The 17,056-nt window shown below is 38.2% G+C and overlaps 3 protein-coding genes across 3 annotated transcripts; all 3 read right to left on the bottom strand.

Moving 5' to 3' along the window:
* Positions 1–3,220: 3,220 nt before the first annotated feature.
* LOC136664753 (ferritin, middle subunit-like) lies at positions 3,221–5,977 on the bottom strand. The gene is made up of 4 exons (XM_066642140.1): positions 5,687–5,977; positions 4,550–4,696; positions 4,327–4,452; positions 3,221–3,546 (listed from the first exon to the last, which is right to left on the bottom strand). Exons 1-4 carry the CDS (start codon positions 5,789–5,791, stop codon positions 3,391–3,393), a joined length of 534 nt encoding a protein of 177 aa, XP_066498237.1. The 5' UTR covers positions 5,792–5,977; the 3' UTR covers positions 3,221–3,390.
* Positions 5,978–8,858: 2,881 nt separating this feature from the next.
* Positions 8,859–11,574, bottom strand: LOC136664765 (ferritin, middle subunit-like). Its single transcript, XM_066642159.1, has 4 exons — positions 11,335–11,574; positions 10,444–10,584; positions 10,233–10,358; positions 8,859–9,158 (listed from the first exon to the last, which is right to left on the bottom strand). The coding sequence occupies exons 1-4, from the start codon at positions 11,437–11,439 to the stop codon at positions 9,003–9,005; spliced, it is 528 nt and encodes a 175-aa protein (XP_066498256.1). The 5' UTR covers positions 11,440–11,574; the 3' UTR covers positions 8,859–9,002.
* Positions 11,575–15,194: 3,620 nt separating this feature from the next.
* LOC136664599 (ferritin, middle subunit) lies at positions 15,195–16,788 on the bottom strand. Its single transcript, XM_066641869.1, has 4 exons — positions 16,525–16,788; positions 16,065–16,211; positions 15,826–15,951; positions 15,195–15,561 (listed from the first exon to the last, which is right to left on the bottom strand). Exons 1-4 carry the CDS (start codon positions 16,627–16,629, stop codon positions 15,406–15,408), a joined length of 534 nt encoding a protein of 177 aa, XP_066497966.1. The 5' UTR covers positions 16,630–16,788; the 3' UTR covers positions 15,195–15,405.
* Positions 16,789–17,056: the final 268 nt, after the last annotated feature.

Below are 17,056 nucleotides of genomic sequence, written 5' to 3' on the forward strand. Positions count from 1 at the left end.
AGATCTCCTTGAATCATATGATTCAATGTCAAGTAAGGATTTTAACTGGCCTGAAGAGTAAGGCTAAATATAATTAACAAAGCTGTTAGTATTAATCTGGCCACTTATTCATTCATTCATTTATTCATACATCACCTGTAACCACTTCATCCTGGTCAAGGTTGCAGTGGGTCTGGAGCCTACCCAGAATAATTGGGTGCAAGGCAGGAACACACCCTGGACAAAGAGTCAGTACATCATACAGCATCACACACTCACTCACTCAAACACTCACACCTGTGGACAATTCTGATTAAACAATCCACCTACCAAAATGTGCTATTGGATTGTGGGAGGAACTATTTCCTTTTCCTTCTTGTCAGCTCCACATTCTTTGATGTGTGCCCATCTTGACTGAACTTTAAATAACTAACGTTTTAGTTCTTGGAAACTATTGTGTATAAAATCAAGCAACAAAACTATTCTTGTAATTCAGTGTCCAGTGAAGATATTTAATTTAATGAAAAGTGATAACGCTTAACTGCTGACAGGTGTCTTTCGAGACTGAAGGTGTTACGCGATTCTTCTCGGAAAATGCTGACGAATTCAGTGGAACATATATCTGTCACCTCTACCAGTCTGTTTGACCTTTGACCTTAACTGTATGCAGCAAACATGATTCAGTTAAAAAACACTAGTCGAGTTCAGCATAAAACCCAGTAACTTTAAGACAGTATACAACACAGTATACCACAGTAAACAATGTGTATAATCCTGCACAAAACAAAAGGTTCCAAGCCCAAAATGGGAAAAATGTTAACTCTTATTAGCAAGAAGTGAACAACAATTTAACAAGCAGATTAAATTATTCAAGGGTGTTTCCTTTGATTTCTCTAAATGTTGATGCCTTGCAGATTTTTCACCCACGGAGGATCATCTTTTGTTCCACTCAGCTTTGATTGCAGTAAGTCTTTCTGCAATATTAAATTCAATATTTATTGTTAACACCATTAAAACCTGTATAGGATTGGCATGGCCCATTGTTTTTTTACCCAGTACTGTATTCTGAAGTGGTCATTTAGTAATCACTGAAGTTAATAATTTATACAGCCACGTGACAGGAGACTAAACAAACTAAATTAGTTTTGGCTCATCTTGTAGGTTTTTTCTTTCACTTCACTCATGGACCTGAGCATTGTTACCCTCCTTAATAATGAATGAATATTCAAGTTACGTTAAGCTAAAGGTCTTTTAGCAATAAGTGACTTGATGAACATGTTTTCCATGAATTACAAACAAAAGATAGTGGAAACCCTGATGCTCCAAAGTTGTGCTGAGACATTGTGACTCAGCATCTTCTCAGTGTTGTGCATTAAATTTCCGCAGGTAAATATAAGGATAATTTAATAAAATAATAAATAAATAAATAAATAAATAAATAAATAAATAAATAAATAATCTGCACAAAACACACTATTGCTACCTTCAAGCACTCACACTACCATTTTGTGATGAAGTGTATTCAGATTGTTTAGTAAAAAAATAAATAAAATAAAATAAAGGTATTCCATTGGAATAACAATTTGATTAAAATTCATTTGTTTGCTTTAATACTGAGACAAAATGAATATCAAGGGTCATGCATACTTTCTAATTCAGTTAACTATTATCAGCTACTGTTGCTACTTTATTGACATAACCTGGAACTCAGAAAAGTTAGGAATCTGAATTTCTCACTAGTAATTACAGATTTGTTGTAATTTTCATCTTGTAAATGCTATATTTCGGACATGACTTGAAAGCAGCATAATGCAAGCACAAATATGATTAGTTAGTGAGGGTAGCTAATATTCTACATGTTGCATAAAATCATAGGTGTTGCGTTTAGCCAGATATTTTGCAGTACCTTTTTATATCAATTGAGGTATTAGAGAAATAAAAATATCGCCATGAAAATCATGATATAGCAAACTAACCAAGCAGTTATGTTAAAAGCTCTAGCTAGCTAAACTAGACAAGTGGAAATAGCTAGGTCCTCCGACTGATTAGTTTTTAGATTCAAGTGCCAAGAGATGACATAAAGCTTGTAAAACACATTCAAGCTATTATTATTATTATTTGTCTTGGAGTAAATACATAAACTTAACTCCTTAATCTATCAATAGATCAGCCTGGGTCGATGTTAAAAGGTTTATTACATAATCAAACTGTTACTATGGTATGGGGCCTTTTATTTCAAATATATAGTTAGAAACATTTTTGTGGCTGCAAATAAGCCCGGTTCACTGAGACCACGAAGTACCTCACCACTCACACTCTGTTAACAAAATGCTCCACAAGAGACCATGTCAGTGATGCGTTTGAAGGCTGGAGTAGTCTTGCCCCAAAAGGAATTTGACTGGCCTCCATGAATGTCATATCCACTGAATCTGATAGACTGTTATACATTCCTGGACAGAGTTTGATATTTGTCACTGTGATTAAGTCAATAGTTCGTAATCCTGTTCCTGGTGGTTCATAGCCCTGCAAGTTGTAGTCTTCTCAATATCACAACAAATTCAGCTGCATTATTTGTATCAGATGTGTTGGGAGTAGAGGGATCTCCAAAACATGCAGGGGAGTGGCCCACCAGGACCAGGACTGAGATCCACTTGTTTAAATGAAAGCTATAGTAGCTGTAAAACATACTGCCCTGAGAATAATGAAATGGTTTGCTCAAGGTGGGAAAACTCTGCTCCACATTTAAAATTTACTAAATGTAATTTTTTTGATTAAATAAATATATTTTATATCCAAATCAATAATTGGGCCATGACCCAAAGTGGAGTACATGTATAAGGACTTCATTACAACTGGTTTCTCTAACTAATTGCAGAGGTGTTGAGGAAGTTGAAACAAAATTCTGGGAAGAATTTTTGCTTTTCTTTGCTTTCAGTTTGCTAAGTCTGTCAACCACTTACTGGTTCCTATATTTTTGATCTATGGATTATTTAATTTAATTTCTAGATACTTTACTATGGATATTTAGTCTGAAGTACCAATTAATTTTAAGAGGAAAGCCAGAAATCACAGAGGAATCATAATGAAAGCATGTATATGTAATCACTTTCCACTTCATTGTTATCAGTTTTAGTCTCAAACAAAGGCCACATACAAATTGCCATATGTAACTGATAATACAATACATGCTTGAAACCTGTAATATTTTGTTTGAGAAATGCACTGACTCAGAAATCCAGGTCAAAATGTTTATTCTTAGTTTGACATCTCTTAAGCCACAGCGAAACCACTTTAACAAGTGGCATTCACAGATAATACAAGTACTCACATAAATATTTCATAATTTTTGCTTTTTTATTGTAATTATCCTAACCATGCCCTGTAAAGCTCTGGGTGAGGCCTGTTTCAGATTTAGCTCTTGCTCCCCAGAGTGTGCTTGTCAAACAGGTACTCTGCCATCTTGTTGTTTCCAGCATCCATCTTGGTGAGGTTGGTGATGTAGTCTCCCAGCTTCTTGATCATCTCCACCTGCTCATTCAGGTAGTGAGACTCCAGGAAGTCACACAGCTGGAGGAGAAAGAGTAAGGAACAATCAGGTGGAGGTCATGAACACTGCTTGAAGCTTGTTTCACTGCTGCAGTACGAATCTGAAATTGCCCTGACAGTCACACCATGCTACACTAAAACCAGTCCATGGGCAAGATTCCTAACTCTGCATTTATTGACCTCTTATACATAAGAATTTTATGCCACTTTGCATAACAGTGTTAATTTTGGCAGATGATTTTTATTTAGACTTAGACTTTTGACTAAGATGTGTATTAGATTTAGTCTCATTTTAGTCATTCAATTATTGTTAGTTTTAGTCAGATAAAATAGAAAAGTATTTCAAAATACAGCAGTACAAAAGTATTAGTCTAATTTTACATTAAATTACAAAATTAGCTTAATTTTATTCAAGTACTTTTAAAAGTTTCACTATTTTCGATGTATTCTTTTTTTTACATTAACATGGTAAGTTCAAAGTGTGCTGCAAACCAAGATTAAGTCTACTCCAAGAGGTTAAACTGCTGGTTGTACGCAAGAGGGAGAGTGTGCTCAAATTTGAGATTTTTTTGGTCCACTTAGAGCCACACCGTTGATGGTGGCAAAAAGTCTTCCAATTCCCAGGGCCTTAATCAAATCACTAGTCAACTGTTATATCACAATGAGGCTACTTTTCAAGTCAAAGAAGCACCATTAAGAACAGCAGAGGTTTATGTGTCATTATGCATAGCTATAACCCACATCTTCCAGACGTCCCATGCCTTATGTTTGTAGGTTTGTATGTAGGTGATAAAGACTCACATGAGGGTCTCCCTTCTCAGTGGCCAGTTTGTGCAGGTCGAGCAGAGCCTGGTTCACATTCTTCTCCAGCTGCAGGGCACACTGCATGGCCTCCAGACCAGTGCCCCACTCATCACGCTCAGGTTTCTGATGGAGAAAACAAGAGTTAAAAACATGTTTGTGACTAACTTGACTCTAGTGTTCCTAGTCCTCAGATGTAGTCCTTCAGTACAGTGAATCATACCCTGATGTCCTGCAGGAAAACCCGTCCTCCTCTCTTGTTCTGGAATTCCAGAAACTTCTCAGCGTGCTCTCGTTCCTCGTGGCTGTTCTCCTTGAAGAAGTGAGAAAAACCTTCCAGGGCCACATCATCTCTGGAGAAGTAGAAGGCCTGGGGGGAAGAAAACTCTGATTTAAGGACTGGGCTGAAAGGAGCTTCCAATAGTTTTTGCTGTTTTAAATAATAGCATGGAAATTGTGAAATATGTTAAAATATGTAAAATAAAGTTAATTTATGTTTTTAAAAATACACATTTTGGTTCTGAAAGCAGAAATATAGAGTTATTATAGAATAATATTTATTCTACTGTGGATATTTTTGACAAAAGTACTAAAATTCAGTGTCTTGTTTTTTTGTTTTTTTTTTAACTTGATTCATGCTTTTACTGTAATTCCACAGTAGTACAACAAAATTTCACCATATTGATGGAAGCCAACACACTTGTTTGAACAGTGTTTTCTCATCCCTCAACATCCACAGCATATTTGTTGTTGAGCAAGGCACAACCTCAGCACCTCAGTGTTGCTCAAAGGCATTTCGGCTGTGGATATTTAGGGAGAAGAACGTGATGCTTGTTCAAGGTTTGTTTCTTTTCCAGATAGCAGATAAAATTCCCGGCATAAGACATGCATTTAAATAACAAGCTAAACATTATGAAGTGTGCCTACTAAATTTAATTTTAATTTACAATAATGTTGCACAAGAACTAAATAGCCAGCTTTAGAGCAGTGATTCCACTTAGCACCTAGTAGTAGACCATCCAAAAGTTTGCAGAGACTTTCTCTAATTAACCTCAGAGAATTCAGCATTTTTAAGGCGCAGTAGCTGTGGGCACAAGTGTCTAGTTGCTAACACAATGCTTAAAATCTTCTTAAAACACTGACCACTGGAACAGGATGCTCTGCGGCAACAGCACATACATCTCACAGTGCTCAAAAGTGTGGACTAGAGGGTTATAAAGCATACTGCATCCTCTGGAGTGATGGGGTACCATGCAATGGCTTGGGGATAAAGAGTAAGAACAAACTGCCTATAATTTTAGAAGTTATTCTGAATGTATTGCAACTTATCTGTAATAAACAGTCTGATAAAGTTATTTACCATGGAGGTGTAGGTGTAGGAGGCGAAGAACTCCATGTTGATCATCCTGTTGATGGCGGCCTCGCAGTCGCGGTGGTAGTTCTGACGGATCTGAGAATTCTCCATTTCGGCTGGTTTTCTGCTGGTTCTCCTCGGAGTTGAGGTGGAGAGTTTGTAGGAGCAGAGCTAAGTTGTGAGGGCTGCGGTACGCTTAGATGAGGAATTGGTTCCGTTCAATCACTGTTGACGCGAGAACCAGTGTCCTAGAGCCGTGCGCGCCTCACTATTTATAATCACCGCGGCAACGCGCCGAGCGGCCCCACAGCCAATCAGAAGGGATAATGAGTGGAAAAGTGCTGAGTCATTTTTTCACCATAACGATCATTAGACTACATTTAGTTCCGACTGATACAAGAGTACTGAGTATTACAGCGCTGCGGCTATTTACTCCCCATGTATCACTCCGCTTTACCGGTCTGTGCTATTAACTGTTCATTATCACATGACACCGAGAGAAAAAGAAGATGATGATGATGATTATCACATGAGAGGTGGGTTTTTTTAAAGGGAGCTCCGCAGTTGCATATACTTTGCGCTTTGGGTTGGTTTAATCAGTACACAGATAAATATTCATTCATTCGTTCTCTGTTGCCGTTTAATCAAGCTCAGGGGCACAGTGGTGGCCTACTTGGAATCACTGGGCGCAAGGTAGGGATACACCCCAGGCAGGGCACCAGTCCATCACAGTCACTCACACCTGTGGACGACTTCACAAGCTCACCCACTCACACATCTGGACGGTTTCACACCATCACACCTGTGCACACTTTTGCCCTGCATCCACCTACCAACATGTGTTTGTGTACTGTGGGAGGAAACTGAAAAACCCACAGGAAACCCACACAGACACTGGGAGAACACAACAAACTTCTCAGAAAGAGTGACCAGAAGTGGGGTTTGAACCCGTAAACCCAGAACACTGGAGCATCAAGATGTTTGAATTATTGCTTCTCGGGGTAAACATAATGGTTATATTTTGCCGTACAGACCATTTTCTTTCAACCATCACTGAGGTGGTTTTCAAAAAATTAAAAAACAGCATACATTTATAGATCTTCATGCATGTCATGACTCAGCTTAACTCTGGCTCCAATTTCTCTGGTCTTGATGAATGACCATGGTCTTTGTTTACAGGATGGACGTGGATTCTCTCCTGAATAAATGATGAATAATCATGTTACACACTGTAGCGAGGTGCAAGGAACTGGGAGGGAGTCAATCCTCTTCTATTATTAACTCACCGGGGTCAGTTCGAATTCTTTAATTCTTAGCTTGAGAGTTCAGTCAGAAAAGCCACATGATAGAATCCAACAAAACTCAAATTTGCTGTTATATTTTCATATTGAGTTAATACAGTTAGAAGAACACAAGTTTGATCCCTGATAGGATTTGATCATGTCCATAAGCAGATCTTGCTTTTATTTAACTCGAGCAGATCATTTCAAAGGGATGTGAAATTGTACACACAATAAGCAGACCTTTAGAAAGCATTGAAATGTGCTTTTGAGTAGGCTTGATTAAATTTGATTAATAGCTCCTGGGTAACACACTGGCTACTAATAGCTTTGTTTTTAGGCATGAAGTCACTATGAGCGGTACTCTTCACTTACGTCAGTGAAAGAGGAGTCTCTACAGGATTCAGGTCCCAATCTCCCTTCACTCCCTTCACTCCTTTTACCTGTTCATCACAAACAATGGAAACTCGGGTCATGTGACGTTTTGTTGACTCGTGGTGTCTCAGCTTTTCCAGCTCTGTCCAATAACTGAGGGAATAAATGAAAATTTACAAAGATACATTTACAGACAGACACAATCAATGCAATGGGTCTCAAAGGATGTGGATCTGCCAAGAAGCCATAATAGACAAAGAGGACGATGGTTTGCACAAGAAAGCCTCTGCTGTTCACAGGACAATGGACAGAACGCCCCAGAACCTAGACCCCAGCATAGCGGAATGTGACTGCAGTTATTCAGACGGTGAGGAGCAAAAAATGCAACAATCTTCTAAGACTGAACTTTGTTTTATTCATGACACAACCTCCAGTGCCACTATGCTGCCCACAAAAGAAAAGTATGTAAATTTGAATATACAAAAAAAATAAAAGCGACTTAACCATCCACCGCAATTATCAATTTATAGCAAGGTCCTGTGTGTGTTTGGCCAATTAAATTAAACCAGTACTTGCAGAATATGAATATTCAAATATTTTGAAAATTAATATTATTAGACGTTTACTCCTGATGCTTCAGTAATTATGGACTCACACACAGCTCTGTTCATCTGTTTATATTATTATTATTATATTATTATTAACATTATATGAGCGAGAGATTTAAAAACAGAGACTTCACATTTGTGTGGTTTGTTGTGTCATGATTATATATACACACATGCTAGCATACATACTAATGATATGTAAATAAGACACTAAGAAGCAGGACTTTCTTTCACAGCATTAAAGCTCATGCATCTGTATGCAGTTGCTTGTTAATGTTTTATGGCATTTTCATTACCAGAATAGTTATAGTCTAGGTACAGAGTCCTGCACATGGCCAACATTTTCTGGACCTGCTCATTCCAACAAATCTTAAATCAGGAGCATCTCTTGAGACTTCCCTTTTAATGCCATTACACCTCCTACTCTTCTGGGAAGACTTTACAGTAGATACTGGAACATGTTTATGGGAATTTTATTGCATTCTGCCATGAGGGCATTTGTGAGCTTAGGGGATGATGTTGACTGATTAGTATTGGATCAATAACATCTCTCCAACTTACCAGATACTGAATGGAGCTCCATTACTTCAGAGAACACTCCACAGCTTCACAGCCCAATAATGGTTGCTTTATACTTATCTAGCACACATAGCATTGAGCAGTGACCTGAGTCTCAGGTGCTGCTGCTCCTGTACCATTTCATTTCGTGTGTTTTATAAGCTGTGGGTGCAACTAAAAATTCCCAATCCTGTGAATGTTGTAAAAAGTGGACACTCTTTGGTAAAGAACACACATTCTAAAGACAGCTGCAGTCATTTTTGTGCAAAATCAGACACATTCAACATGAGTCACATTCATCTCAAATTTTTATTTATCAGATTCAGTCATGGTTAAATTTTCAGAGCACAGATGCAGTAAACAGCTGCTTTGTGACAGATGACTGAACAGAATGAAGCTCTAGGGACAATGGATAATTCCTGAAACTTTTTATATTGTGCTTAACATGTCTAATTTGTAAACATGTAGCTTCTTGTTCAGTCCCAGGCCTTAATTTTGCGTTTAGCTCTTGCTCTCCAGAGTGTGCTTGTCGAACAGGTACTCCGCCATCTTCTGGTTCCCTGCATCCATCTTGGTGAGGTTGGTGATGTGGTCTCCCAGCTTCTTCATCATCTCCACCTGCTCCTTCAGGTAGTGAGACTCCAGGAAGTCACACAGCTGTAGAAAAGATAAAGAATCATAATAGAACATATGTCATAACTAAATCATTTGACTAAAACAGCTGGTTTGGCTTTAACACCTCAAGTTGATAGGACATGTTTGTGTGGCAGATAATATCTTGGCATTAAGAATGCCAAGATATTATCCTGGGACTTGAAGTTACTTTTTTCATTGTGGAACCAAATGTCTCGAAAGCTAATAATGAGTATTAAAATTGGATATAATCTTAATAATACACCATAAGCAGTGTACATCCAAACAGTTTATGATTTTGTAAAATTAATAAACATTTGCATTATTTTAATTTTGTCATTTTTATTTCATATAATTGTCAGGTTTATATAATTGAAAAACTATAAATAGTGTTGTAAGTTCTGATTGGAAAAAAGGGTCAATTTTTGAATCATCTTAAACAAATTCACGTCAGGGGTTTTTATTTATTATTATTTTAATGGTATCTATATGGAAACAGGGAAACAAGCTCTCCCAATGGTCAGGGCTTCAGGAGCTGAAATGAAGACCATGCCCTGTAGATGACTGCCATCCAGATAAATTACCAAAGTAGTAAGAAAAGGCATCACTACAGGGCTTTTGAAAATTCTACATCACACACAGTGAATACAATCCAGGTTTCACTCATCTGCACAAATGCCTCAAGCTTCAAATGTGAGTGATGAATGTAAAAAAGACAAAACAAATAATTTTGAATGCAGCTAGTTTGAAAGCATTACTAGAATCCAATGGGGGCACTAGCATGAATTAATATCATTCATTCACTCATTCATTGTCTGCAAGTCCTTATCCAGTTAGGGTCGCGGTGGGTCCGGAGCCTACTCGGAATCACTGGGCGCAAGGCAGGAACACACCCTGGAAGAGGCTAGTATTATATAATGTATGTCTTTATTCACTTGACTGAGTGTTGCAAATATTAAGGTCTATTGTTAATACTCACTGTTGCCCCTGACTCAGATATGTGCTTCGCTAGTAAGGTTGCAGAAATCTTGAGTATTAGTTTATGTATTATTGTCAAACCTATGACTGCACACGCGTGTACACTGCCAGGTGACTCACATGAGGGTCTTGATTTTCAGTAGCGGTCCTGTGCATGTCAAGCAGAGCCTGGTTAACCTTCTTCTCCAGCTGCAGAGCACACTGCATGGCCTCCAGACCAGTGCCCCACTCATTACGTTCAGGTTTCTGTATCAACAGAGAAATATGAGCATAAGCACAACAGAGAGAAAGCATCTTACATTTTCTAAGATGCATCATTACAGAGGTGTACCTTAATGTCCTGGAGGAAAATGCGTCCCCCTCTCTTGTTCTGGAAGGAGAGAAGTCTCTCAGCTCTTTCATGATGACAGTTCTCCTTGAAGAAGTGGGCAAACCCTTCCAGGGCCACATCATCCCTGCAGAAGTAGTAGGCCTGTTGGGGAGCAGGGGTGAATTATGCTAGTTAAATATCTCGAAAAGCAGTTGGAAGGTAGATTTTCTTTTCAAAAAGCTTATTAATAAACAGGTGTAAGTTAACTGGTACTTTTCAAAAGCTGCAATGGATGTTAATAATAAATCATAATGACTGAAATGTAAGAGAAAAACACAGTTTGACTGGAAAAGTAAAAAAAGAATAGAAAAAAAACTGTTAATATTCCTTCCTATTCCTCTCTCTCATTTCTATTGCTGCATTCATCCATTAATCTTTCTCTTATGTTCCTTTATTTCTGTGTACACGTTCTTGATTAACTTTCTCCCCTGTTATATTCATTCTTTCTCTCTCTTCACTTTGTCTCACCACTCATTGGTGGTATCCATTTTTCTCTATTCCCTCTATCAATTTTTAGTCTTTGTCTTCATTCTTTTTTTTCTACCTACTCTTTCTCCCTTCCTCCTTTCATTTACTCATCTCCATTTCTGTCTCTCTCTCTCTCTGTGTGTCTGTCTGGAGCATCAACAAAGAAGAAACAAAACAACAAGGAACATACCCTCTATTAGTGATACAAAGGGGCCATAATCAGCTGTTTGAATAAAGAGATAACCCTCGGTGAAAAGTGTGCTATTGCAAAGAGTAGTTAAGAATGTAAATAGTTCAGACTAACACTAACACAGCTGCAGAAGCTTAAAGAGCGGTTTTTACGGGTTGAACGTGTAGAGTCTGTTGAGGTATTTAGCTACTCACCATAGAGGTGTAGGTGTAGGAGGCGTACAGCTCCATATTCACCGTCCTGTTGACAGCTGCCTCGCTTTCGTGGTGGTAGTTCTGGCGGATCTGAGATGCCTGCATTTCGCCTGATATTCTGTTGTTTTTCCGACGAAAAATCAGTAAAATTTTAGCCAAACTCTGAAGTTCCGTTCAATCACTGTTGAAGCTAGAACCTGTCCTGAGAAGCAAGCACCTTACACAAAACTATTTATAATCATCACCCTGGTAACGACCAGGTCCCGGACAGCCAATCAGAAGGCGAGGATGATTTTTTCATAATAAAGGCGCGTGCACGAGAAGGCGTCCTGTTGTGACGAAACCTTCATTAAAAATGAATTAAGGTTAATATTATTTATTAATCTCAAAGCTTTAAAACTCGCCTTTAAACCATGACTGAACAAAAACTGAACTCCAGAACAGCAAAATAAGTTGCCTTTCTATAAAAGAGACAAATATGTTGTTAGACAAAATGGTTACCAAAGAAAATTAATCATACTTAACATCATAAATAACATAATTATCAGCATTACATACAACAAAAAAAAAGGGGATTTTAAGGATTTTTCTGTTAATCAATGAAATATCTAAAATCTATTCTGTTTTTCATCAAAATTACAATTTTGAATGTGTATTTTTTTATATATATATATAAAAAGCTCAATGCCCTAATTCTGGCTTAAATTTAACTCTACACCTTTGCTTTCACACAAATCTATGATTTGAAAAGTCCCTGTCTCTTTAATTAATTAATCTTTGTGCAAGGTATATACATATAAAAAACATTATTCTATCTTTTGTAGTTAAAATTACTAAATGAAAACATGAATGAATAAAAATAAATAATCTGATCATTCTTTGGGAAACAACCTTAAAGATTTTTGCTATTTTAATGATGTTTATGTGACTCAGCTATTTCAGGAGTCCTTGTATTATGTTGGACACTTCCCCTGTGTTGAGTGTGATCGCACCAACGCAAAACTTTTTCCCTCTCTGTTTCTGGTTTTGGTTTTCACCTGTGCAGAACGCTGTCATGTGTCCAGTTACATGCACTAGCCTTGCATCCAATGTCTGTGATGTACAGTGACTCAACACTAATTCTGACCCTGATGCTGTGAATAATGATGAATCAGCAAGCAGCCTCTTAACATAACTTTTAACATGTTAAATCATTGCAAGCAGACAAAATTGTGTGTGTTAAAAGAACACTATGTAGCCCCAGTCTCCATAGGTGTGTGTATTAGTTAATGTGTGAGTGTGTGTTGCCCCATGAAGAACTGGCGTCCCCTCCAGGGTGTATTCCTGCCTTGCGCCCAATGACTTCAGGTAGGCTCTGGACCCACTGTGACCCTGAACTGGATAAACGGTTACAGACAATGAATGAATGAATGAATGGACCCCCCCCCCCCCCCCCCACACACACACACACACACACAATTTATCATAGTTTTTTTTCAGCATCATATTTAATTTTTACATTGCAGCTCATTAAATTGTGGTTTATGATCCAGTCCTTCTGTATGGTTTATAAGCCAGAATTTCTCTTTAGGCAAATTGTTCTTATCTGGACTGTCAAACATGTTAGAAGTATGTGGACACCCACAATTCTTCAAGTATTATAGCGAGTTTTTCATTCTTTGCTGCAGAAACATCATCTGCTCTTCTGGGAAGGGTTTACACTAGAATGTGGAAACAGTTTGTGGTATTTTTTGGTATTCAGCCCTAAGAGCTTTAGTGAGATAAGATGTGTACGAGATAGACAATGTGTGCTTAATCACATATACCACTCACTACAAAGGTACTTGATGGCTCTCCATCACTCCAGCAAACACAGTCTACTGCCCACAGCCCAATGCTGGGAGCTTTATACCTCCCTAGTCACCTACTGGCATTTAGCATAGTGACCTTACGACATTAGGGGTAGCCATGGCCTTAAGGTTAGAGAAGTGAGCTTGAGACCATAGGGCAGCTGGTTCAATTCAGAGGACAGACAGGAAAATGTAATCAATAGCTGAAATTCCCTTAAGCAAGGCACCTCACCCTCAAACTGCTTCTTGAGCACTGAAGTGGTTGATAGCTTGCTGCTCCGTTTGTGTGCATGTTCACTGTCCCTAGTGTGTGTGACAAATTGCTCACTAGTGTGTGTGTGTTCAATACCATGAATGGGTTAAATGCAAAGAAGGATGTAAATGAATGTGATTCTTCTTCTTCAGAGCATCCCATTTCATCTAATATATTTCTGTAGATATTTTCCAAACTGAACATCTGTGTCCATATTAAGGGCACATTAATGTAGCTGAAACCAGGTCTACACATTTTTGGAAATAGAGTGTAAAACTGGTGTTATATTGAACATTTCAGCAGAAATGCTCCAAATGAATTGTGGAATGTAATTATATTCAATAAAGATACATCAAACACTAAGATTATCTTTGCCTTCTCTTTAAACTAACCACTTAGAGGACACTGGTGATGTATTACCTTAAATCTCAGTACATGCCCAGTCTTCTTCAGATTTCAGAGTGTTTATCTTAAGCTGAGTTGCTATGGATGGACTCTTTCATGTCATGTGGGAATGTCCCAGAGAGCTGCAACTAGTATTGTCAATGAAAACCATGACTGAGCATGTTTAACTCAGCAAGGCCCACAATAAAACTACACTACAACTACTCTAGTATATAAAGTTTATTTAAGATTACTTGAATAATAAATCAGTGAATCTTACATTTTTTAATCAAATATAAAAGGGGCACATTTATATTACAATGAGAAACTGTGTTGAGTCACTCTGTGTAGGTTTAGAACAGGTGAGTGACCCTACTGAAATTATAATTAGTTTAAGTCTGAAACTCAGAAACCCCTCATAATGAATTTGTATTCAGCTACTTTAATGCTTTAAGATGCATCTATATATAAAGGACACAGACATTCAATTACATATACACAGTGTTGATATCCTACAGTACATCGTGGAAAGAAGTGGAACACTAGCAGTTGTACCTAAACCTAAGGTCACAATGCTCATTGCCAAATGTAACTTGAGAGGTATACAGCTCCCCAGCATTGGGCTGTGGAGCAGTCAAACAGTTTTCTTTGGCATGAGCACAAATCCAATTTATCCAAGTCATTGCAGACACAGCTTCTATTATCTACATAGAATAGCAATAACCATTAAATTGACCATATACGATGCAAAGTATGGGCTAGAGGTATTGCGCTGACTTGCAGTGCCCGAACCCAATGACAATTTCCTCACAGCAGTGTTCCAATTAGCAAGCGTAAAGCACTGCCAGATAAGCTAGCAGAGGGAGACAACCTCCCATTTCTAGTTCATTGAGACACTGAATTGTTGTAAATGTTTATATTAGATTTCTAATAAATACTTAATTTCACTGGTTACATAATTACACAGCTCCTTAATGAAGGTTTTTCCCCCCATTCCATTTATCAAACTGTCCTGCAAAAATTCACTCATTTCCTGACATTTTGCTCTCCTGCATTTAATACTGCTCACTCGTATTTATACACTTTGATACATGTATTCCAGGAATACCCACTAGATGTTTTTAAAGGAACACTAGGTATGATGTTATTCACTTAGAGTTCTGAAATTAAGGAGTTTCTCCACCCTCCTTCAGAAGTTACATGGTGCAGTTTTTAGTGCTGAGCCTGTAGTAGCTATGAGGTGGTCTATTCAACCCTAATAAAATAAGTTTGACCTTTTGCCTCAAAGGTGTAGGGCAGTTGTACTCCAGGACCAGGACTGAACTAGAGCTCTAAAGAAACTATGCTTTGTTGTCTGTGGAAAGTATATATAAAAGAAAATCCAGAGTCATGTGTCGTGCTCAAAATGTTTATTCATCAGATTAATTTGTGGTTAAAAGTAGTGCACGTTCAGGGACTCGAGACAGCCATTAATCAGTGAAAACATGGAACTAAACACTGTTTAAGCTCAACATTGCATGAATGTTATGCAAACCAAGTACATTTCTTGGAAGAACTGTCACAGATTAAGGAGACATTAGCCATGGACAAAACATCAAAGCAGATTTAGCTCTTGCTCCCCAGAGTGTGCTTGTCAAACAGGTACTCTGCCATCTTGTTGTTTCCAGCATCCATCTTGGTGAGGTTGGTGATGTAGTCTCCCAGCTTCTTGATCATCTCCACCTGCTCATTCAAGTAGTGAGACTCCAGGAAGTCACACAGCTGTTGAAACAAAATGCAAGGTTAGGAAAAGCCTTGTTAAAATTTTAGAAGCAATAGGTTTGACCACAGGCTGAAGGAAATGAAGGGAAAACAGACTATAAATGGTTCAGTTCATCAGCCATACTGTTTACGTGTGGTTATGAGCCAAGTTTTTGCTGAGGGCGGAACAAATTGAAGGTTGGACAGAGACCATTTGTTCTGTTGCGTAACTATGTCTCTTGCCTATCTGAGTCACCACAGACATGGGTGTGAACAAACACCTACATGAGGGTCTCCCTTCTCAGTGGCGATCTTGTGCAGGTCGAGCAGAGCCTGATTCACATTCTTTTCCAGCTGCAGGGCACACTGCATAGCCTCTAGACCAGTGCCCCACTCATCACGCTCAGGTTTCTAGAAGTCAGGAGAAAGAAAATGATTAGTTCAAGTACAAAAGAGTAAATATTAAATAACTTAACACAAACTCCCTTGAGCTAGGATTAGGGTTAAATGTTTCATTAAGATACCTTGACATCCTGCAGAAAAATGCGCCCTCCTCTCTTGTTTTGGAAGGACAGAAGCTTCTCAGCGTGCTCTCGTTCCTCATGGCTGTTCTCCTTGAAGAAATGGGCAAATCCTTCAAGAGCCACATCATCTCTGGAGAAGTAGAACGCCTGAAGGGAGAAGAAACATTGTTATGCTACACTGGCAATTAATAAGGCCACAATTTGCACATTAACAAGGTTATTGGGATGAGCCTATAGTAAGTAATTAATAATATCAAAAATACCAGATATGTATATTTGGAAGAATTTGAAATCATTTCATAAAATGTAAATATTCTTTTGACTACAATAAAACCAACAGCAGTTAACAGTTATTATACCTACTCAAGATTAAAAAAAGACCTACTACATACTTTAAAACGCCTAAATTATACCTTCACGTCCCAAGTTAAAAATGCACAATGTTCTTTTATTTACTCACCATGGAGGTGTAAGTGTATGAGGCGAAAAGTTCCATGTTGACCATCCTGTTAATAGCGGCCTCACAGTCGCGGTGGTAGTTCTGACGGATCTGAGAAGTCTCCATTTCAGCTGCTTTTCTCTTTTATTATCACAAACGTAGAAAAATAAATATTTATACGACGAACGTCGAAAACAGCGCGAAATGCCTGACGAAGAAGAGAAAGAAGTTCCGTTCAATCACTGTTGAAGCAAGAACCTCTTGTGGATCTTCCCAAAGCTATGAGATGGCGGTTGTTTGTGCGCGGTATTTATAGGGTTGCAGTGGTTAACCGACAGCGCAGCCAGCCAATCAAACTCAAGACCTTGACAAAGAACGAGGTGGGTCTTAAACAGCACAACCAATCATGATACTCGTGTTGGTTTGCAGCCAAATTAGAGCAAAAGAATCAACACAAAAGGTTTTCATGTTTTTACTCGGTGTTATGGCCAAAGGTGGAAAAGTAAAGTAACTTTAAACATTTAAATGTCTTTGTGCAACCAATAAAGTACAG

The sequence above is a fragment of the Hoplias malabaricus genome, chromosome 13, assembly GCF_029633855.1.
Source record: "Hoplias malabaricus isolate fHopMal1 chromosome 13, fHopMal1.hap1, whole genome shotgun sequence".
In the NCBI taxonomy this organism is placed as follows: Eukaryota; Metazoa; Chordata; class Actinopteri; order Characiformes; family Erythrinidae; genus Hoplias; species Hoplias malabaricus.

Excerpts from the sequence above, each read along its gene's own strand:
- LOC136664765 (XM_066642159.1), bottom strand. The coding sequence starts at position 11,439 with ATGCAGGCATCTCAGATCCGCCAGAACTACCACCACGAAAGCGAGGCA. Across the intron at positions 10,585-11,334 it reads CCTACACCTACACCTCTATG|GCCTACTACTTCTGCAGGGA; the intron begins GTGAGTAGCTAA and ends GCTCCCCAACAG. Across the intron at positions 9,159-10,232 it reads CTGAAAATCAAGACCCTCAT|CTGTGTGACTTCCTGGAGTC; the intron begins GTGAGTCACCTG and ends TCTTTTCTACAG.
- LOC136664753 (XM_066642140.1), bottom strand. The coding sequence starts at position 5,791 with ATGGAGAATTCTCAGATCCGTCAGAACTACCACCGCGACTGCGAGGCC. Across the intron at positions 4,453-4,549 it reads TTTTCCTGCAGGACATCAGG|AAACCTGAGCGTGATGAGTG; the intron begins GTATGATTCACT and ends TTTCTCCATCAG. Across the intron at positions 3,547-4,326 it reads CTGAGAAGGGAGACCCTCAT|CTGTGTGACTTCCTGGAGTC; the intron begins GTGAGTCTTTAT and ends TTTCTCCTCCAG.
- LOC136664599 (XM_066641869.1), bottom strand. The coding sequence starts at position 16,629 with ATGGAGACTTCTCAGATCCGTCAGAACTACCACCGCGACTGTGAGGCC. Across the intron at positions 16,212-16,524 it reads CATACACTTACACCTCCATG|GCGTTCTACTTCTCCAGAGA; the intron begins GTGAGTAAATAA and ends TTCTCCCTTCAG. Across the intron at positions 15,562-15,825 it reads CTGAGAAGGGAGACCCTCAT|CTGTGTGACTTCCTGGAGTC; the intron begins GTAGGTGTTTGT and ends TTGTTTCAACAG.